At 40.0% G+C, this 17,410-nt stretch overlaps 1 protein-coding gene across 6 annotated transcripts; it reads left to right on the forward strand.

The window, feature by feature from the left end:
- The first annotated feature begins 135 nt into the window (after positions 1–135).
- On the forward strand, positions 136–17,144 carry lama3 (laminin, alpha 3). 6 transcript variants are annotated; one of them, XM_044198325.1, is made up of 38 exons: positions 136–418; positions 908–1,039; positions 1,214–1,326; positions 1,403–1,486; positions 1,693–1,796; positions 2,310–2,354; positions 2,462–2,613; positions 2,781–2,891; positions 3,215–3,326; positions 3,626–3,799; positions 4,844–5,037; positions 5,126–5,242; positions 5,328–5,479; positions 5,587–5,725; positions 5,821–5,920; positions 6,010–6,126; positions 6,227–6,397; positions 6,555–6,706; positions 7,731–7,937; positions 8,071–8,246; positions 8,358–8,520; positions 9,392–9,519; positions 9,600–9,750; positions 9,891–9,995; positions 10,078–10,211; positions 10,300–10,417; positions 11,172–11,306; positions 11,398–11,540; positions 11,634–11,756; positions 11,861–11,984; positions 12,084–12,196; positions 12,435–12,615; positions 12,848–12,997; positions 13,092–13,251; positions 13,367–13,494; positions 13,597–13,690; positions 13,779–13,892; positions 14,250–17,144. In XM_044198325.1, exons 1-38 carry the CDS (start codon positions 218–220, stop codon positions 14,393–14,395), a joined length of 5,163 nt encoding a protein of 1,720 aa, XP_044054260.1. In that variant the 5' UTR covers positions 136–217; the 3' UTR covers positions 14,396–17,144. The 6 variants fall into 6 exon arrangements, 5 of the variants coding, with proteins under 5 accessions (XP_044054260.1, XP_044054261.1, XP_044054262.1 ...); XM_044198326.1 differs by having other exon boundaries at positions 926–1,039; XM_044198327.1 differs by having other exon boundaries at positions 8,071–8,222; positions 14,250–17,143.
- The last annotated feature ends 266 nt before the right edge of the window (positions 17,145–17,410 follow it).

The following is a 17,410-nucleotide window of genomic DNA, read 5'->3' on the forward strand; positions in this document are numbered from 1 at the left end:
TGCATGTTGCATTGTTCAACCAAACACAGTTCACAAACATGCTCCACTGCTTCCTAAGACCTTAATGTAATGCCACACCTCATTGAACCTTGAGCCGTAGCTGGCACTCATCCACACTTACTGTTTCTTACCATGTGTCGCATCTAAAAAGCTCCAAGGTTCACCTGGGTGGAAGGCCTTTTCACTGCTACTCACATGGCTTTCTGAATAGCTTATAATGCAGTGGAATATATCTTTGCTTTGCTGTGTAGTGTGGTTGATTTTGCTTTGCTTTGCTCCGGTTTGTCCCTCTGCTGAGAAACATTCAAAGTGTAAGCATCGGCATGACAGATACACTCAGATCCATCAGAAGACACACAGCACAAAAAGGTTATGTGATCCTTCCTTCAGCAACCAGACAGCAGGTGCTATCACTCAGGTAATGCAGCTCTTTTTTTGGTTTTCTGTTGCACATTCCGGTTTTTACATATTTGTTTTACACTTTTTTGCCGTGGCGCTAAACAAGGTCAAGGACTCCTTTAGTATTACACTTGAAATTGTTCTAACCCCTTTCAAAAAGTTTATTTCATTCTGACGCGTGTAAAGCTACTAGTAAATATTTAGAGAACATCACTATCACTATCAGACATGCATTTCATTATGTCTCAGGAATAAATATTATTTTTACGGTATCCTAAACTCAATCCTCATGTCCTTGTATATGTCCATTTCCAACATTTCATTTCGTTCCAACGTTTCTCTATGTCACACCCTGATTTGCAACTCTGCAACTGATATGTATGTAATTAATAAGAGTTCACATGCTCTTGCAGTTAATCACTTTGCAGCGTGATAATAGGTTTCTCCTAAGCAGCTCACTGGTGGTGAGTGTTTGCTTGTGTTGATTGTCTCACACTCGACTGTTCAGCTCTCTGTGTCTGTACAGAAGTGCAGCTCTGGCTTCTACAGAGAGCAGGCCGGACCATACAGGGGTCAGTGTGTGCCATGTAGCTGCAATGGACTCTCTAATGAGTGTGATGAGCATACAGGGAACTGTGTGGTTGGTTTTCACACACACACACACACACACACACACACACACACACACACACACACACACAATGGCACATGTTTAATTGTTGATTTACAGCACACATAATAGTTGTGGCATTTTTGGGCCAAAATAGACGCAAAACACATTGTTAATGTTGTGTTTCATCTAACTGACCACCAGAACTGTCAGTTCAACACCACCGGGGACCGCTGTGAGCGGTGTGAAGAGGGTTACTATGGAAACGCAGCCAACAGGACCTGCCGTGCCTGTCCATGCCCGTTTACATGGAATAAGTCAGTCTCTTTTTAACTCAACTGCTCGACTGTTGCTCTGCATCTGAATGAAAGATCTCACTCCTTCTCTCTGTAGTTTTGCGTTGGCCTGTCTGGACATCGGCTCAGGAGTGGTTGAATGCTTGTGTAAACGCAATTACAGTGGATCCAGATGTGAGAGGTGTGTCTACTGTTCAAGAAGTGACACACAACCAAACACAAGCATCATTTAGATTTCAAGATTATTGTCAGTGCACCAACATGTTGTATCCTAATCCCTATTGTCCACTGCTGCAAGGCACATCAATTATATTAGCATGTAGGTCTGACACAAAAAATATGGAAGCTCAAAAGCAGCCTTTCCTTCTTGTTGTTCCTCTCTTTAAGATGTGCATTTGGTTTCTACGGCAATCCAATGATGCATGGAGGCAGCTGCAAGCCCTGCAATTGTAAAGACGGCACCTCGAATATTTGTGATTCTCTGACTGGAGGTACATTTTCACACAAATACAGACAAATAAAGGTTTAATAGAAATGACTTTCAGTTAAACAGAAAGTCAAAATCAGTCTTATTGAATGTGTTTATCACTGACCTAGAGTCATTCATTACAATTTCTTACAGTTACTGTATTATGTTTTGAAGGGGTGCGTCATTTAACATTGGATTTCCATAAAGTTGGAGGACTCACAAACAAAGTTGCAGAGGCAGCGATATCCTGACTTTTGGTCCCTAGTATGGATCGAGCTCCAAAAACACTTGAGCCCACAGTTCACATAATGCAGCCAATAGCATCTTTGTTGTCGGACGCTCCCTGCCTGATAAATACCCATGTTAACTCCATGCTCCAGTTTGTAACGCAGGGTTTCTGGTGTAAACTCGTGCCAACTCCAGAACCACAGAAGACATTATATAACTGTCACCACAGGCTGAGTAGAACTGATCATGACTAGTAAACTGACCTTAATGTGATGAGATCAACCTTAATATTATTTCCTTTTAATAGAGTGCATCACATCTGGTGACAGCAGCTGTGGTGATGACTGCCATGGTGAGTTTGTGTTGAAAATTCATCTTACAATCATGTGACATGAGGAGTTGCCTAAAAAAAACACAGTCCGTCAAGAACTAACCAGATTTTGTGTTTCATCCTCTCAGAATGTGACGGCTGCGCTGTCACCTTACTGGTGGACTTGGAAAGGATGGATGATGCTCTGGCTCAGCTGAAGCAGCAGCTGCAGAGCGTCACTAATGGCGCTGGTTCACTCTCCAGGCTGAACCACCTGGAGGCTAACATCTCTGAAAGCAAGGTGCAGTTCATGCAGGTTTTAAGTATCTGCATATGGCGTTATGAACTGTCCTTTAGAACATTTTCTAGAGTTTGCCAAAAGAAAAAGATCCCAACTTCTGTTATATTCATATTACACAACAATGTTTCTCCACATTCAGAGTACTTCTCACCACCCCTGTTTTGCAGATTCTGTTTGGCAGGTACAACACTGCTGTGAGACGCCTGGATCCAAAGGTTGAACAGCTGGAAGCACATGTGGATGTTGTCGGAGATGGCTGGAGTCAACTGATTGACGAGGTACCTGGAGTGAATTTCCCTCAGTTAATCAAACTGAACCTCCATCAGGAGTTTAGGAGGATAATTGCAATTTTACTAAACTGTAAAAGTGAATTATTGTTTGAATACTGCAGGAGGTATTTTTATAAACTCATCATATCACATAAGTCAGAAAGCAACAAACCATAAAACTCATAGCTCATAATGTCATCTGAACCCTGCTGCTGAGCTTTATGGACTCTCCTCTTTTTTAGTGCAGAGTGCAAACAATTAATGTACATAGACTGACCTGAAGACGCATGAGAAGCCTTGACACAATTTTTAAATTATCATCAACTTTCCAGACACTTGCAACTGTATCAGATTTGGAGACGATCTTGCAGAATGTGAATGGAACAAAGTTAAAGGCAGAGGATCTCCTCTCTGAAACTGAAGCTCTCATCACAGCAATACAAGGTACAGTTAAACATTAATATTAATATTAGTAGTGTTTTCAAACTTTAAGGAAAGCTGTCTCAAATGTCAGTCCCACATTAACAGAATACATAAAAATATATTGTCAAGCAAGTATCCTTAACTTTATTTATCATGCTCAGTAATGTCAGGCTGGGTTGAGACCAGCAGGTCATTCCTGCCTCTCCTGTCAAAGACGTTGTGGGGCTTCTTCAGGAAACTGGATGATTGGTTAAGTCAAAGTGAGCCTTAGCCACAGATGTTTAATTAACAGCTGTGTCTCTGTTATTGTGGTTTGTCAGATTTGATAAAGCAGCTAACTGAGGTGAAACCTGGAGAGTCAGTCACTACTCTGTCTGAAAACAACAAAGCCAGAGGGATGGACGAGGCTCAGCGCATCGTGCAGGAAATGAGAGAGAGAGGCTGCACTGCTCAGAGAGACAACACTGGCAGAGAGCAGGAGGAGGCACACAAATGTGAGATTTTTTCATCTATTTGTTGGTTGCTTTCTGGCATAGAGATTATGTTCAGTTTATGGATAAAATGGTGCAGAGGCGGGGTTGGCTCCCCACACTAACGCAAACCACATCTACTTCACAATGATGTGAAATAGAAGGCCTTTCATTAAGGCCACTTTCAACTTCTGAAGCTGCAACCACCATAACGAACACAAATGGTTTGTTTATCACTTATCTTCTAGGTTTGATTAACAACAACAACAAAAAAAGATTTTTAACCTTTTCACCGGCACTTAGATGGTATTTAGTCTGTAGTCTGACATTTTGGGAAATACGTATATTCACTTTCTTTCGAGTGTTAGATGAGAAGATCAATACCACTCTCATGTTTGTGTGGTTAATACAAAGCTGGAGCCTGGAAATGATTAGCTTACCTTTAGCATAAAGACTGGGAAAAGGGGGAAACAGCTAGCTTGACTCAAAAATCTACCAGCACCTCCACAGCTCACTAATTAACTCGTCATATCTCATTTGTGTAATACAAACAAAAACAACAGTGTAAAAGTCTAAAAACAACATGTTGTTTTGTTCCAGGGGCTATTTCTTTGCAGGACACAGTAACTAGCTGAAGTCTTGTTGTCACTGTGAGGTTGCAAGGAAGAGAACGAGGTATAATGTGTGAAATAGTGACCTTTCGAGGTGCTGGTAGATTTTGTTGCCTTCGGACAGACTAGCTGTTTACAGTCTTTATGCTAAGCAAAGCTAACCGGCTGCTAGCTGTAGCCTCATAGCGAATGAACAGATATGAGAGTGGTATTGATCCTCTCATCTAACTCTGGGAAATTATTAATTATTTCCCAAAGTGTCAAATTATTCCTTTAAAGATACATTTTTTCTGTTTAGATAAACAAAAGACATGACTGTTCAACAACAAACCAACAACAATTAAACCAATGAATAAAAGGGCATCAATGTTAAAAAAAGTTATATTTTAAATTTTTTTTATATTTTAGCGTAGATTGCCTCAACATGTAAAATCCAAAATCTGTGTGTTCTCCACAGTGTTGGACATTATCAGGAACAACATGGCAGTTGCTGTCGAAACCAACCAGGCTGTATTAAATCAGACTGCAGACTCTCTGATGGCCTCAGACTCTTCTCTGAGGGAAGTGGCTGAGCTGCCAGACGCAGAGGATAGAGTCAACAGGACACAGGGCCTATACCTGAAGAGTCGTACTATGCTACAACATCTGGAGGTGATGTGAAACACAGCTGGCATCAGTCATATCATACATTGTAATGTCACGCAGATGTTTTCACCTCTCTTTGTTCATCATTTGCCAGCACCTTCACACTCAGCTGGAGAGAGAACAAAGTGCGCTCCTTCCTGTGACTGAAATGACTAAAGATCTGCTAAAGAATATTACCAACATCTGTTTAATGCTTGAGGAAGTTAAAAAAGTAAGCAGGCCTCTTTTACCACTGTGATTCCATGAGACAAGTTTTGGAGTGTGCAAAGTGAGTTTTTTTGTGTGTAAAATGGCAGGAATTCGAGAATCCTGCAGCTCAGCTGGATTATGCCAAGCTGGAATTTATTAAGTTAAACAACATCTTCCAAATCGTGGCAAAGGTGGATATCGTAACCAAGGCCGAGGAGCATGCAGAGGAGCTCGACAGAGTGGCAGCAGAATTTCAACAGTGAGTGTTAAGCAGAGGAAAGAAAGTGGATAATTATAATTTAGATAAACACTGAAGACAACTGTGTTTATGTTGACATTAATACACCATCCTGTATGTTATTGCAGAGTGCTTCATAATGCTACCAACAGTACTGAACTGCTCAGTGTCCTGGGTATAGGAGCTTATTACAGCATCATAAATGGCATAGAAAAGGCAGAGATGGCAGCAAATCAGTCCAGAGTAGCTGCTGATCAGGCTTTAATGGTAACTCAGGTGCTATTAGTAATACTTGATGAAAACATGAATGTTTAGTAATGGTAATGCAAAAATATGAATATGATTCTGTTACTATTAATTAGGATGTGGAGGAGAGAGGCCTGGTCAACAGGGCTGAAGGACTCAAAGATAATTTGACTTGTTTATGGACAGACGGCAACAAGACGCAGAGTGACCTTGAAAGTGCGTAAACAGCATAATTTGTAGCAAGATGGATTTTATTCATTTTGAATGCACAAAAATTAAAATGCTTTACAATTGCTTTTGAGCAGTGCTGTCACATACAGTGAACACCCACAAAGATCGTGTGAATAAGCAAAAGGCAAAAGGAGAATCACTGAGAATGGGCATCTCAACCGTCAGCGATGACATCAAAAAGATCAAAAGAGGTCGGTGGATTACTTGTAATTTGTTGCAGAGGAGACATGAAATGGCAGATCATGCACTGTACCTGCGTCACAGTAGATCATAGTGGCTTTTTGATTTCAGATGACACAGAAGTCCTGATAGAGTCTGCAAAAACAGCTGCCTCAGCGTCTAACTCCACAGTCAGTGACATAACAGAGAGACTGAGGAATATCAGCCAGGAAGTGGAGAGGATAACTTTAACCAATGTCAGTGTGAACATAGATGATATGTTGACTGATGCAGACCAGGCATGTGAGTGTTAAATGGTAAAAAAACAGCCACTTTCTTAAAGTATTACACACACACCCCCTTTTTAAGACTCTTTAAATTCATCGATGGTCATTTTGCAGCTGGAATATAATCATTTTATAGTTTGATTTGTTATGTTTGTTTTCTGTGTCTGTTTCAGTGGAGAACTTGAACACATCCCTACCTGCATTGAAAGACAAAATCACACAAGTTGAGGCTCTCAGTGGGAACGCGCTGCCTTGTGCCAACATGACAGAAAGCATCAGGAGAATCAAGGATGTGATAGAGGAGACAAGAAACTTTGTCAATAGGGTAAAGTATTCCTTTTAACTTGTTGTTTCATGCCTGCCAGCTTTTTATATTAACAATGGATCAAATGACTACTTGCATTTAAAAATGGTAGTGATGATCCAACAGAGAATTATCACCTGACTCAGTGGTTCCTCTCAGCGCTATGGAGCTTTAAAGCGTCTTTAGGCCTATTGTTTTGGTTTTCTGACCCGCAACTTAACTGTTTCTGTTCAGTCTCACCGCTCTCATAGCGTCATTTTCAGTCGCAGCAGGCAACTCAGCGAAAAAGCTCTAAAAACCCACTGTACACTACCTGCCCAGCACCAAATAGCAAGGTTAGTGACTAGCTAGTGAACATAGTGGAGGATTTAGCAGCGAGTAAGGAGTTAGTGGAGACCAAAAGCAGAGCTAAAAGAGAGCAAATATTGGACTTATATTCCCCAGGTGACCAGAAACACGACTCCAAATGAAAGCTAATGTTGCTCCGTGTCTGCTGGATGTATAAACAAATATTTTCTAACGAGGCTGTCATATCAACTAAAAGGTGATAATATTTCAGTTTTACAGCATGTTTCCACCTACAAGTTACGGTGGCCGACAAGGGCAAACTCACTGCAGCTTAAGAAAACACATGCAAATAGACAAATCACAAGCAAACTAAATAAACACATGCAGCATTTAGAAAACAATCTGCAAATACAGAAACGCGCCACAAACACAAAACGACAATGGAAGTGTTTCCAGAGGACACTAAAAAGGTTTGTGACTCATGATACTTAGTATCATCTGTTCATTGTTTTCCTGTTATTTTGTTTTGTACTGTTTCTCCACTTTGCGCATGAGCACTCTGATCTGTCAACTTTTGGTGAATCAGTTCTATTTGTGAACAGGTTTGCCATATCAACCCAAAAGGTGATACAATGTGTTCATAACTTGTTTCCGCTATTCCGTTATTGCAGGTTTAACAAATAACACAAAACCCCCCAGATTTTTTATAAATCCATATTTACACCAATACTATCTACCTTGACTGACCTTCTCACAGCTTTCAATTGCCACCACTTTCAACGGAAAGAGTCACGTTGAGCTTCATCCTCCGAGAAACCTCGAAGACATAAAAGCATTTACAGCTGTCGATTTGCTTCTCAATCGCTTCCAAAACAGTCCCTCCAAAGCTGACTACAGACGAATGCGACGGCAGGACAAACACAAAGATGACAGCTTCTTTGTTCTCTACCTGGGCGACAAGGAGGTGAGTGTGCCTCCTTCCTAAAAGACAGAACGATGCGTCTTTTAAGTATAGCAACACAGCTGGCATACCTCAATCAAGTAACCATTAGCAGGAAGTATTTTATTGGTCTGTCATGCTCTTCTTTCATTTTCAGGCTTCTGGAGACTACATTGGGATGGCTATCAGAAGCAATGTGTTGATTTGTGTCTACAAGTTGGGTGGAGTTGTCCACGAGGTGGAAACCAGCCAAATAACAACAACTACCAATTTGAACTCCTCAGACTTTGACAGGGTTATCTTCCATAGGTACTCCATACAGAAGTTAAGAAAGTGAACATGAATTTCTACCTAAAAGTTTCTATGTGGAAAGTACCAAACTCATCGTTTCCTCCTCCACTAAGTGCAATTAACAGATTATCTGTCTGTCAACAATTCCTCCAGAGTTTACCAAGATGCTGAAGTCAACATCACGCAGAACTTCACATCACAGAAGCCCGTCAGCCTCTCTCCTAAACGTAACCTTCCAAACACGATGACCGGCATCCTCGAGCTAGACCCAAACAATGTTGTTTTCTACGTGGGTGGTTATCCCGAGGACTTCACGGTAACCAGTCACTGCTATTATTTCATTATGCCTGCGTGTATTTAATTTTCACACTGGCAGAAAAAGAAAAAAGATATCTATCAGAGAAGACTTTTGTTTATTTGAATTGGCACCCAGGGGGAACTGCAAAGTCTCAACAACACAACATCAATGTGCAACACAATATCCAAAGGTCCAAGCCCTAACCCAGACTGAGTGTCCTATAGCTATGGAAGCCCATTTCCACCAAGGAAAGGGGAAAAAAGCATGATAAGTTAGGCATGATGAGAAATTAAAAATACTCATGGTTAGTCAATATTTTGATTTACTAGGTCAAAATTATGAGATAGTAAGTCAAGATTTTTACTTCAGTCATATTTTAAATTTTATTTTAGTTAGTTAGTATCTTGGTTTTGACTTAGTAGGTCAATGATAAGGTTTGGACTGTGGTAATAATGGTAATTGTTGCTTACCATTATTATTTTTTATAATAAAAACAATATAAATAATAATCTAACTTTTCATGTATTTCTTCTCTTGGCTGAAATTGACTTCCATATGTAAGTGACACAAACTATAAAGTCACAGATCCAAGATAAAGATCCAGTAGATAATTGCTGTGACATAGCAGCTGAAATGTACAGAGCACAGTACAGAAATCCTCTACCATCCTTTTGTGGGAAAAAGTTCAGGATGGGCGTGAGTTGAAATACTTGTGAGCATTGAGCTTTTATTAGATATGGTCCAGAAATGACTTTGGACAATCACAAATGAACCTGCAATCTGAGCAATCATCGAGGAAAATATGGTTGTCCAGTGTCATGAAATTATTCTCAGTGAACTCATCCATTCATGTTCGCATTTTTAGTCCCTCTTCTTTTGATTCTTGTAGCCTCCAGTGGAGCTGCATTACCCCAAGTACAGAGGAGTAATGAAACTCTCTTACATAAATGACAATCCTGTTTGTCTGTTCAACTACAAACGTGCAGTCAACATGGATGCAAAGCAGTCGACTGTGAAGTAAGCCTTCAAAAAGTTACAATGTTTATAGAGGTTTGTTGGTGGTCAAATAATGATTAAATCTTTCTTTATTTGTTCAGGATTCCCCAGTCAGAGGTGTCTGATTATTATGAGGGAACAGGTTACCGCATGGCGTTTATAAAGGAGCCGGACAAGATAAAGAGAAGACTGTTCAAATTTCACATAAACAGCCGGGAGACAAACGCCTTGCTATTCTACATTGGAAATAAAGTATGATGTTTCTAATTGAGTTGAACAGATTTGCAGAAGCACCAAACACTTACTTATTACAACTGTATGCTCCACAAATAGAAAATGAACATGTGTCTTTGGTACTAAACATGATAGATTTTGTGTTTTATCTGTTACAGGAGTCTTTTTTCTGTGTGTTTGTGGAGAGAGGCATCCTGGTGCTTCAAGCAGAGGAAGCAGGTCGAGAGCTCAGAGTTCAGAGTGCTGAAAAAGTCTCTCTATTTGTAAGATGATCTCAAATGAGTATCTTTACATAGAGATTGTTTATTATAAACTATTCTACTAAAATTATCTGTCCCGTCTCAGGACAAACACTTTGCAATCGCTATTGCAGACACGTTTATTGTGCACTATGGACCAAAGCAGATCTCCACAGATCACAATCAAACAAACTACATGAGGTATTACATCGGGGGTCTACCAGCACAGCTCAGACAGAGGTAACAAAACAGATACAAGCAACATTCACAGCTTTAGCTCATTAGATTAGCTTTTTGTACTGTTTTCTGTGTCTTTATGCCTTTGCAGACACAACATCACAGCTCCACCGCTGAGAGGATGTGTGGATCACCTGACAGTAGACGCTGAGATCGTTAAGTACAACAGGACGATTGGTGTCAGCGATGGATGTCCAGTCTCATTACTGGTAAATTGCCAAAAAGAGATGACCAGGATTCGTGCATATGACTGAATAGGCATATTGCCTTGAAATATCTATCACAGGATCATTACTTTTGAAAAAAAAAGTTTTACATTTTTCGGTAACTTTTGTTAGGGTTACCTATGTGGCCAAAGATACTGGTAAATGTTAAAACACTGGAAAAGTAGCAAAAGTGGAGAGGAGTCATAAAGGCAGTGAACTGACTCAGTAATGTCAGTTATACTGACCTAAATTTAGCTAACATTAGCTATCATTAGCCACTGTAAGCTACTGGTCATACCAGCTGTAGCAGCAAACCCCCTGGGTGTATTGAAAGGAAGAAGAGTGCATTTGCATTACTTATCATTCTAACGTTTCATTTGTCATTTGCTGCCAAACGTTACACAGTGTCACATTAAAGACATCATCAGTAGGTGGTAAGATATGCAGTGTTTGTTTCTTGTTTTACTCTCATAATGAATCTATTCTGGATGTTTATCTGTCAGCAAAATGCCTCAGTAATATCAGTTTCACAGCAATATCTTTTTGCCACCAGAAGCTATTGGTCTTACCAGATCAAGTAAGGCTGTAGCAGTAAAACCTCTGAGTGTAATCATTTGAGCAATGGTGTGTTTTATTACTAAGATTTCAACTTTTCATTTGTAAAAGGAAGAATTTGTAATTTCTTCTGTCAATGGTCAGTCAGAGAATAAACTTTAGACATAAGAATCTAATGCTAGTGTGTTTCTGGCTTGTGTAGGGCGTTCGTTCAGCTACGTTGGATTCAGCTCTGTCTGTTGATTCCCTGCTTGTCGGGGGTGAACAGACACTCAGAGTGTGTCTGGGCTTCAGGAGCACAGACAGACACGGTACTCTTATCAGGAGCAGCTCTCAGGTAAACCCTGCATGCCTCACATCCAGCTTTAAAAGAGAATAAAAAGCTAAAGATCAAGATGACTCTATTAGTATTCTTTGATCTTCTGCAGGGCTCCACCTCTGTCCATGACCTCCAGCTGTCCCTGGCCGATGGCTATGCAGTATTTAATAGTGATAATTATACCTTGACATCAGATAAAAGGTATAGTGATGGAAGCTGGCACTACTTGTCTGCAGTAAGGAGGCCAACAGGGTAAGATGTGTCCTCTTTTTGTCGACAACTGTACCTTTATCTCTATTAAAATTTAAAAACAGCACATTCCTGAACCTGTCGTGATTTTCTCAGGTTGGAGCTCAGCATTGATAATGTAAAAGTGATTCAGGGACTGTCACCCCATATCAGGCCAGTGGATCGAAATTTGCAAGGAGGGAAATTCACAGGCTGCATCACCAACCTTTATACAAGCAGGTTTGGACATGTTAGAAATCTGTTCATATTTTTTTTAATGCCACAGCTGTTCTAATATATATGACATTTGTCCCTTTCTCCTATAATTATCTAATGTGACACAGGTCTGAGCAGAGCTTTATACCTGCTGATCTAAGCTCATTTTCACTAACGGGAGATGCAGTCTTTGGCCTTTGCAGTCTCCCACCACACACCAAGCTTTTACCAGGGCCCCAGAAACACACACCTGTGAGCCCAATAAGCCGTTATTTCTACAGCACCATAATAATTCTCCTATTGCTTTTATAATAAGATAGTGATGCAGGTCATTTCTCTGCTGTGTGTCAGGCTCCAGCAGGCAGCCAATGTAGACACTGGCGAGCACACCGTGGTGAATACCAGCTCTCTGAGGGACACAGCTGGCTCAGTTACACCCTGCCACAACAGGACCTTAATCACAGGTAATTGTAGTTTTGTATAAACAATAACATACCTTGTTCTTTCCCGAGGATGTAGGAATTGTGAGTGTTGTTCAGAAACGTTATGGTTTTGGTTCGGTATCCTTTTGTGTTATGTTGTCTAATAAAAACCTCCCTTAATTATTTTTTTAATTCATTCATTCATCCAACCATCTATCTGTTCATTCATCCATATGAACAGTAAAAGAGACTTCACTGTTGCACTCCTCTTGTGTCCCAGGCCTCACTTCTCTCTTGACATCAAGACCAAGTCGTCCAAAGGGCTGATCCTCCATGTAGCAGGGAGAGGAGTCGTCCCCCTGCTGGCTCTCTACATGGCCAATGGCAAGATCAAGATGTCACTTGGGGAAAACAGAATCATCCAGCACAAGCAGAAGAGCAACGACGGGAACTGGCACAGAGTAAGTGACCATTTGCTAAGCCCCGCCCTCTTAATTACTGTTACTATGCCTGTCAGGCTTTCCGTTCTCGCACAGCACATATGCAGTTTACGAAATTTACCACTCGAAATTAGCAGTAATTTTGGGTCTTCGATTACACACAGGAGCAAACAGCCTTTTATTTCTAGTCTTTAGGCGAATGACTTGTGTTGAGTCACTTTACTTGTGTGACACATTGTCTCTGTGTGTGCAGGTTGAGTTCAGCGTGGAGAAAAGCACTTTTCATCTGCTGGTTGATGGGATCCGTGTGACTGATGGACATCTGCCTAACAATGAGGGATCATCTTTAGACCTGCACAACCCTGCGTATCTGGGAGGTGATCTGATAAGCAAAACCACAAAAGTCGGTAGCACACGTCAGTTATTGTTTGATTGCTTACTTAACAGCTAAGTCAGATATTGACCCTCTTCTCTTTTCTCGTCTTGTCCTCCCTCAGGGACACAACGTCCCCATGAACAGTGTTATTGGTTGTATACGAAATTTCAAAATGAATGAGGAAGTTATTGGGGAACCTGAGGCAAGCCACAAAACTTTACCCTGCTTCCATGGGCTCACAGAGATGGGGACATACTTTGGTGGCGGTCACGTCATCTTAGGTTTGACAAATTTCATAGATCCTGATGTGTTGTTTTATGTCCCTGTTGTCAGTGTGTGAGTGCAAGTTATAACAAACACTGACCTCAAATCTAATGAGGAATATTCCTGTTTTAGATAATTATTTCACCGTTGGCTCCCAGTTTGTGTTGGCCTTTGAGTTGCTTCCTCAACACCTGACAGGTCTTCTCTTCCATGTTCGAAGTCACAAGACCAGCCTTAACGTGTTCTTAATGGAAAACAAGGTGAAACCTTTCACACTTAGAATGAATGATGATAAGGCAGAAATTTGAAAGAAAAATATCATGAAATGACCAAAACATTTAGTGACTGTAACCTTTTACCAGGTGGGTGTCAAAGTGAATGATGGTAGCGGTGCTGTCAGTGTCTCAGTGACTCCTCGTGAAAGCCTCTGTGATGGAAAATTTCACGTGGTCACAGGTATGACTTCTCATGTGGACAACATTACACAAACATGATAATACATGAGTAGCTCTGAATTTTAGATTCTCATGTTTTTGTCTTCCAGTGTCCAAACAACATGAAGTTATCAAACTAGTGGTGGACTCCATGTCTGAGCAGAAAGCCGTCCCCTTCGCATCCACCTCGTACTCAACAACACTGGATACACTTTACATTGGAGGTAAATCCATCAAACATTTCACAGAATATCTTTCAAAGAATATCAGCTGTCATGAAATAACCCTGACTGGAAGCATCTTCTTTTTTCTTTGTTTTTAAACCATTTTATTTATTCTGTTTTGAATCCCTGTCAAACATACAAAACATGATGAAAGAAAGATAAAACAAAACAGACTTATGTATACGCAACTATGCATATATATATATGTACTGTATGTATACACATATAAAAGTAAAACAGCATTAAAGCAAAGACAACAAAATATACTTAACAGATGAATAGTTAACTACTGACGGTGTACAATTTGTGATTGTGTGAGTAAATCTTCTATTTCTGCTTTTCCTTTTCTCCATTCAGGGACAACAAAGCAAAACCGGGTCCCCGTGTCCTCACCATTTGTGGGCTGCCTGCGAAATGTGATTCTTAATGGAAGGCCTGTTGCATTTGAGACAGCATCAAGGATGGTTGGCCCTGTGAGCATCAATAGATGCCCTGCATACTAAGGACATGTAATTAATGGGTGACACACCAACTTCTTTAACCCCACAGACCCTTTGGCATCATTACAAAGTCATATTGTGCAGACAGGCTTTGTTAAAAACCCACAGAGCTTAATTTGAAATTCTGTTTGCTAACCCCAGCCCCCCTTAGGTACTGTTGCTATGCCTGTCAAGCTTTCCATTTCGCACATATGCAGTTTACACTGATAATGGGGACAGATTTACCACTCAAAGTAACTAAGCCTTAGTCAAGCTAAACGGACGGGTCCTGATTTCAGACAGAGGTTGACAAAAACAGGCTTCTCATTTCTAGCCGGCGACCGTTGAATTTGTGAGCTGAAATGACATCTATCGCTAGCAGATTTAATCAAGAGTAGCTAGCCAGCTAATTAAGCTAATCCTTCATGAGTTGGTTGAAAACACTGTCTTCGGTTGACTTTTTAATATTTCAAGATGACTCGTTTTAAAATGACAATCTTGTAAAGGGATCTTAAATATGCACTTGATGGCCACATACATGATATCATTTTAAAGGACTGAGGCTAGAGCTACACATTCCAGTAAAAAAGTCAGCATCCTCACCAGTTGATGAAGAAAACACAGAAATAAAAAAACTGAATTGTTCTTGTATTGCTGCATAGAGCTAGTTAGTCCTAGTATTATACTGTAGGTATGATAAGGAACAATGTAAGATCAGACTGTTATTTCATTTTAACATGACCCAGGTCAGCTGGTTAGCTTACATACTTTGCTACTAACACTGTCCATAGTAAAAATGAATTGAAAAAAATCATAGTACAGACAGTAAATAAGATTTTTGATCAATGTGTTAATAATGTACATATCATACTGGATGCCACTAAAAACATATTTTAGCCTAAGGCAGAATTTTTATTTTGCAGTTGTCTGATAAATTTTTAATTTTTAATTTAACTGGGATCTGTGGGTTCTTAAAAATAAATCCACTTTAACATCATGAGTGTCGCATTTGGATATTATTTAATCTCACATGATGTGTTTCATTCTGCAATGTTTTTGCAGAAAACAACATGAAAATAAAGTTTTCTGTGATCAACGACATAAATGACAGTACTCTGGTAATCTAGACAAAACATAGTGTGCACCCCCATCTACTGCTAAGGCACCTTGAAAGAAATTCTAAAATATATGCAAAAATGATTTGACCCAGGTCTCACAAAAAAACACTTTCAAAGCTGCCGTAATTACTTATTCAAGGCTGCCTATCATGTATCATTTCCTCCTACCAATGTGTCTGGCACACATTGAACAGGAGTACAACACTATGTTTATTTTTCTTTTCAGGTAGGTTTATTTTTGCTTCCACCTTTATTCATACCAAACAACAAGGCTCTTGTCTTTTAGAGACACGGTAGCCTTCAGTATGTTCTTAACCACACCACATAGTGCCACCAAACCAAGTTATATGACTTCACAGACTCTGTAATGTTGTACACAGCCCTTTGTTTCAATTTTAATGGTGAAAAAACTAAAATTAATTTTCAGTTGTTCCATAACAAAAGACACAGCATATCAGATATTATGGGCTAAGGATGATAAGTCATGTGATACATAACTTCTAAAAAGCTTAGACAGATGTTTAAAAGCTATATATAGAATCCAAATGTTGCCAGTTTTTGTTTCATTAATTATGATGGGCCTTGATGCATACATGCTGTATTTCCTTGGAATTACTCCACACAAAGTAAAAAAAAAAATTTATTTAAATATCAGTAACTTTCAGGTCATGTGACCTTTTCGATCTTTCGCAGATCTTTTGGTGGGTTGTATGATACATGGATTCAAAATTTCCAAAAAATTATTTTTAAAACACCATATAAACATATAACATAAAGGTATTGTGGCTTTCGACCCCCAAGTAACTTTGTTTTATGAGCACAATATTAAGCACAATATTAGATGGAGAGCTGCAGTTACTCTTCACTGCTATAACACAGCAACACACTGCATACACAAGCACACACATCTACCCCACACTGTCATCCTTATGGCCCCTGTTATTCTACTTTTGACCATGAGATGGAGTGCCTAACCTGATGTAATGTGTTCAGTTAGTTCCACTCTGCTCTCAGAGAAGTTCTCGCCGTATGTGGTGGTGAAGGTGGCTCGTATCTCTGGTATGGCTACAATGCTGCCTTTATGTGTCAGCTGACAGTTTCCCTGTATAAATTACAGTCACCTCTCCCTCATCTTTCCCTCATCAGTCATATCAGTACCTCATCAAAAAGCAGCACACCATTTGTGATGTGTGTTATCTCCGCTTGCTCTAATGTCATCACACAGTTCACACAAATGCCTAGCAGGTGAGTTGGAGACTATGGAAAGCCATTTGCACAGGTAATGTCTTAGAGATTTCTTGTTTAGACTACATTAAAATGCATTTTGTAGTATTAACATGAAATATTTCTACACGTTAACACCACAAAAATGTACGCCTTAACGTGGCTTTTCTGATTGTGGCCAATAAGTTACCCAGGTTCCTGTATGTATGTAAGTGTGTAGACGCCCACATCAGTAATCAATGCACAACGTGCTCCCTTGCGTTGTTGTTTGACATCATTAATGCCCCCCTCCTCATGAATATGTACGAGCGCCGTCATTCAGGATCCCTCATTGGCCACAACCAGAAAAGCCACATTAAGGCATCAGTTTTTGTTGTGTTAACGTGTAGAAATATTTCGTGTTAATACTACAAAACCCCACGTGTTATCATGCATTTTAATGTAGTCTAAACAAGAAATCTCTAAGACGTTACTTGCGCAAATGGCTTTCCATAGAAGACTTACCCACAGGTGTGAGTACATCTATGTTTGCGCTGTAATGGATATTCTGCAGTCTTCTGTGACCCTGAACAGGACCAAATGGGTGATGGATGAAACACATGTACAAGGCAGCTATAATGGTGAGCCGTATTAGCATTGCGTGACAGCTAAAAGAGGTCTGACTTTAACTATAAGAAATTACCAAACGTGTGAAGAA

Source organism: Siniperca chuatsi, linkage group LG6, assembly GCF_020085105.1.
Source record: "Siniperca chuatsi isolate FFG_IHB_CAS linkage group LG6, ASM2008510v1, whole genome shotgun sequence".
NCBI lineage: Eukaryota > Metazoa > Chordata > Actinopteri > Centrarchiformes > Sinipercidae > Siniperca > Siniperca chuatsi.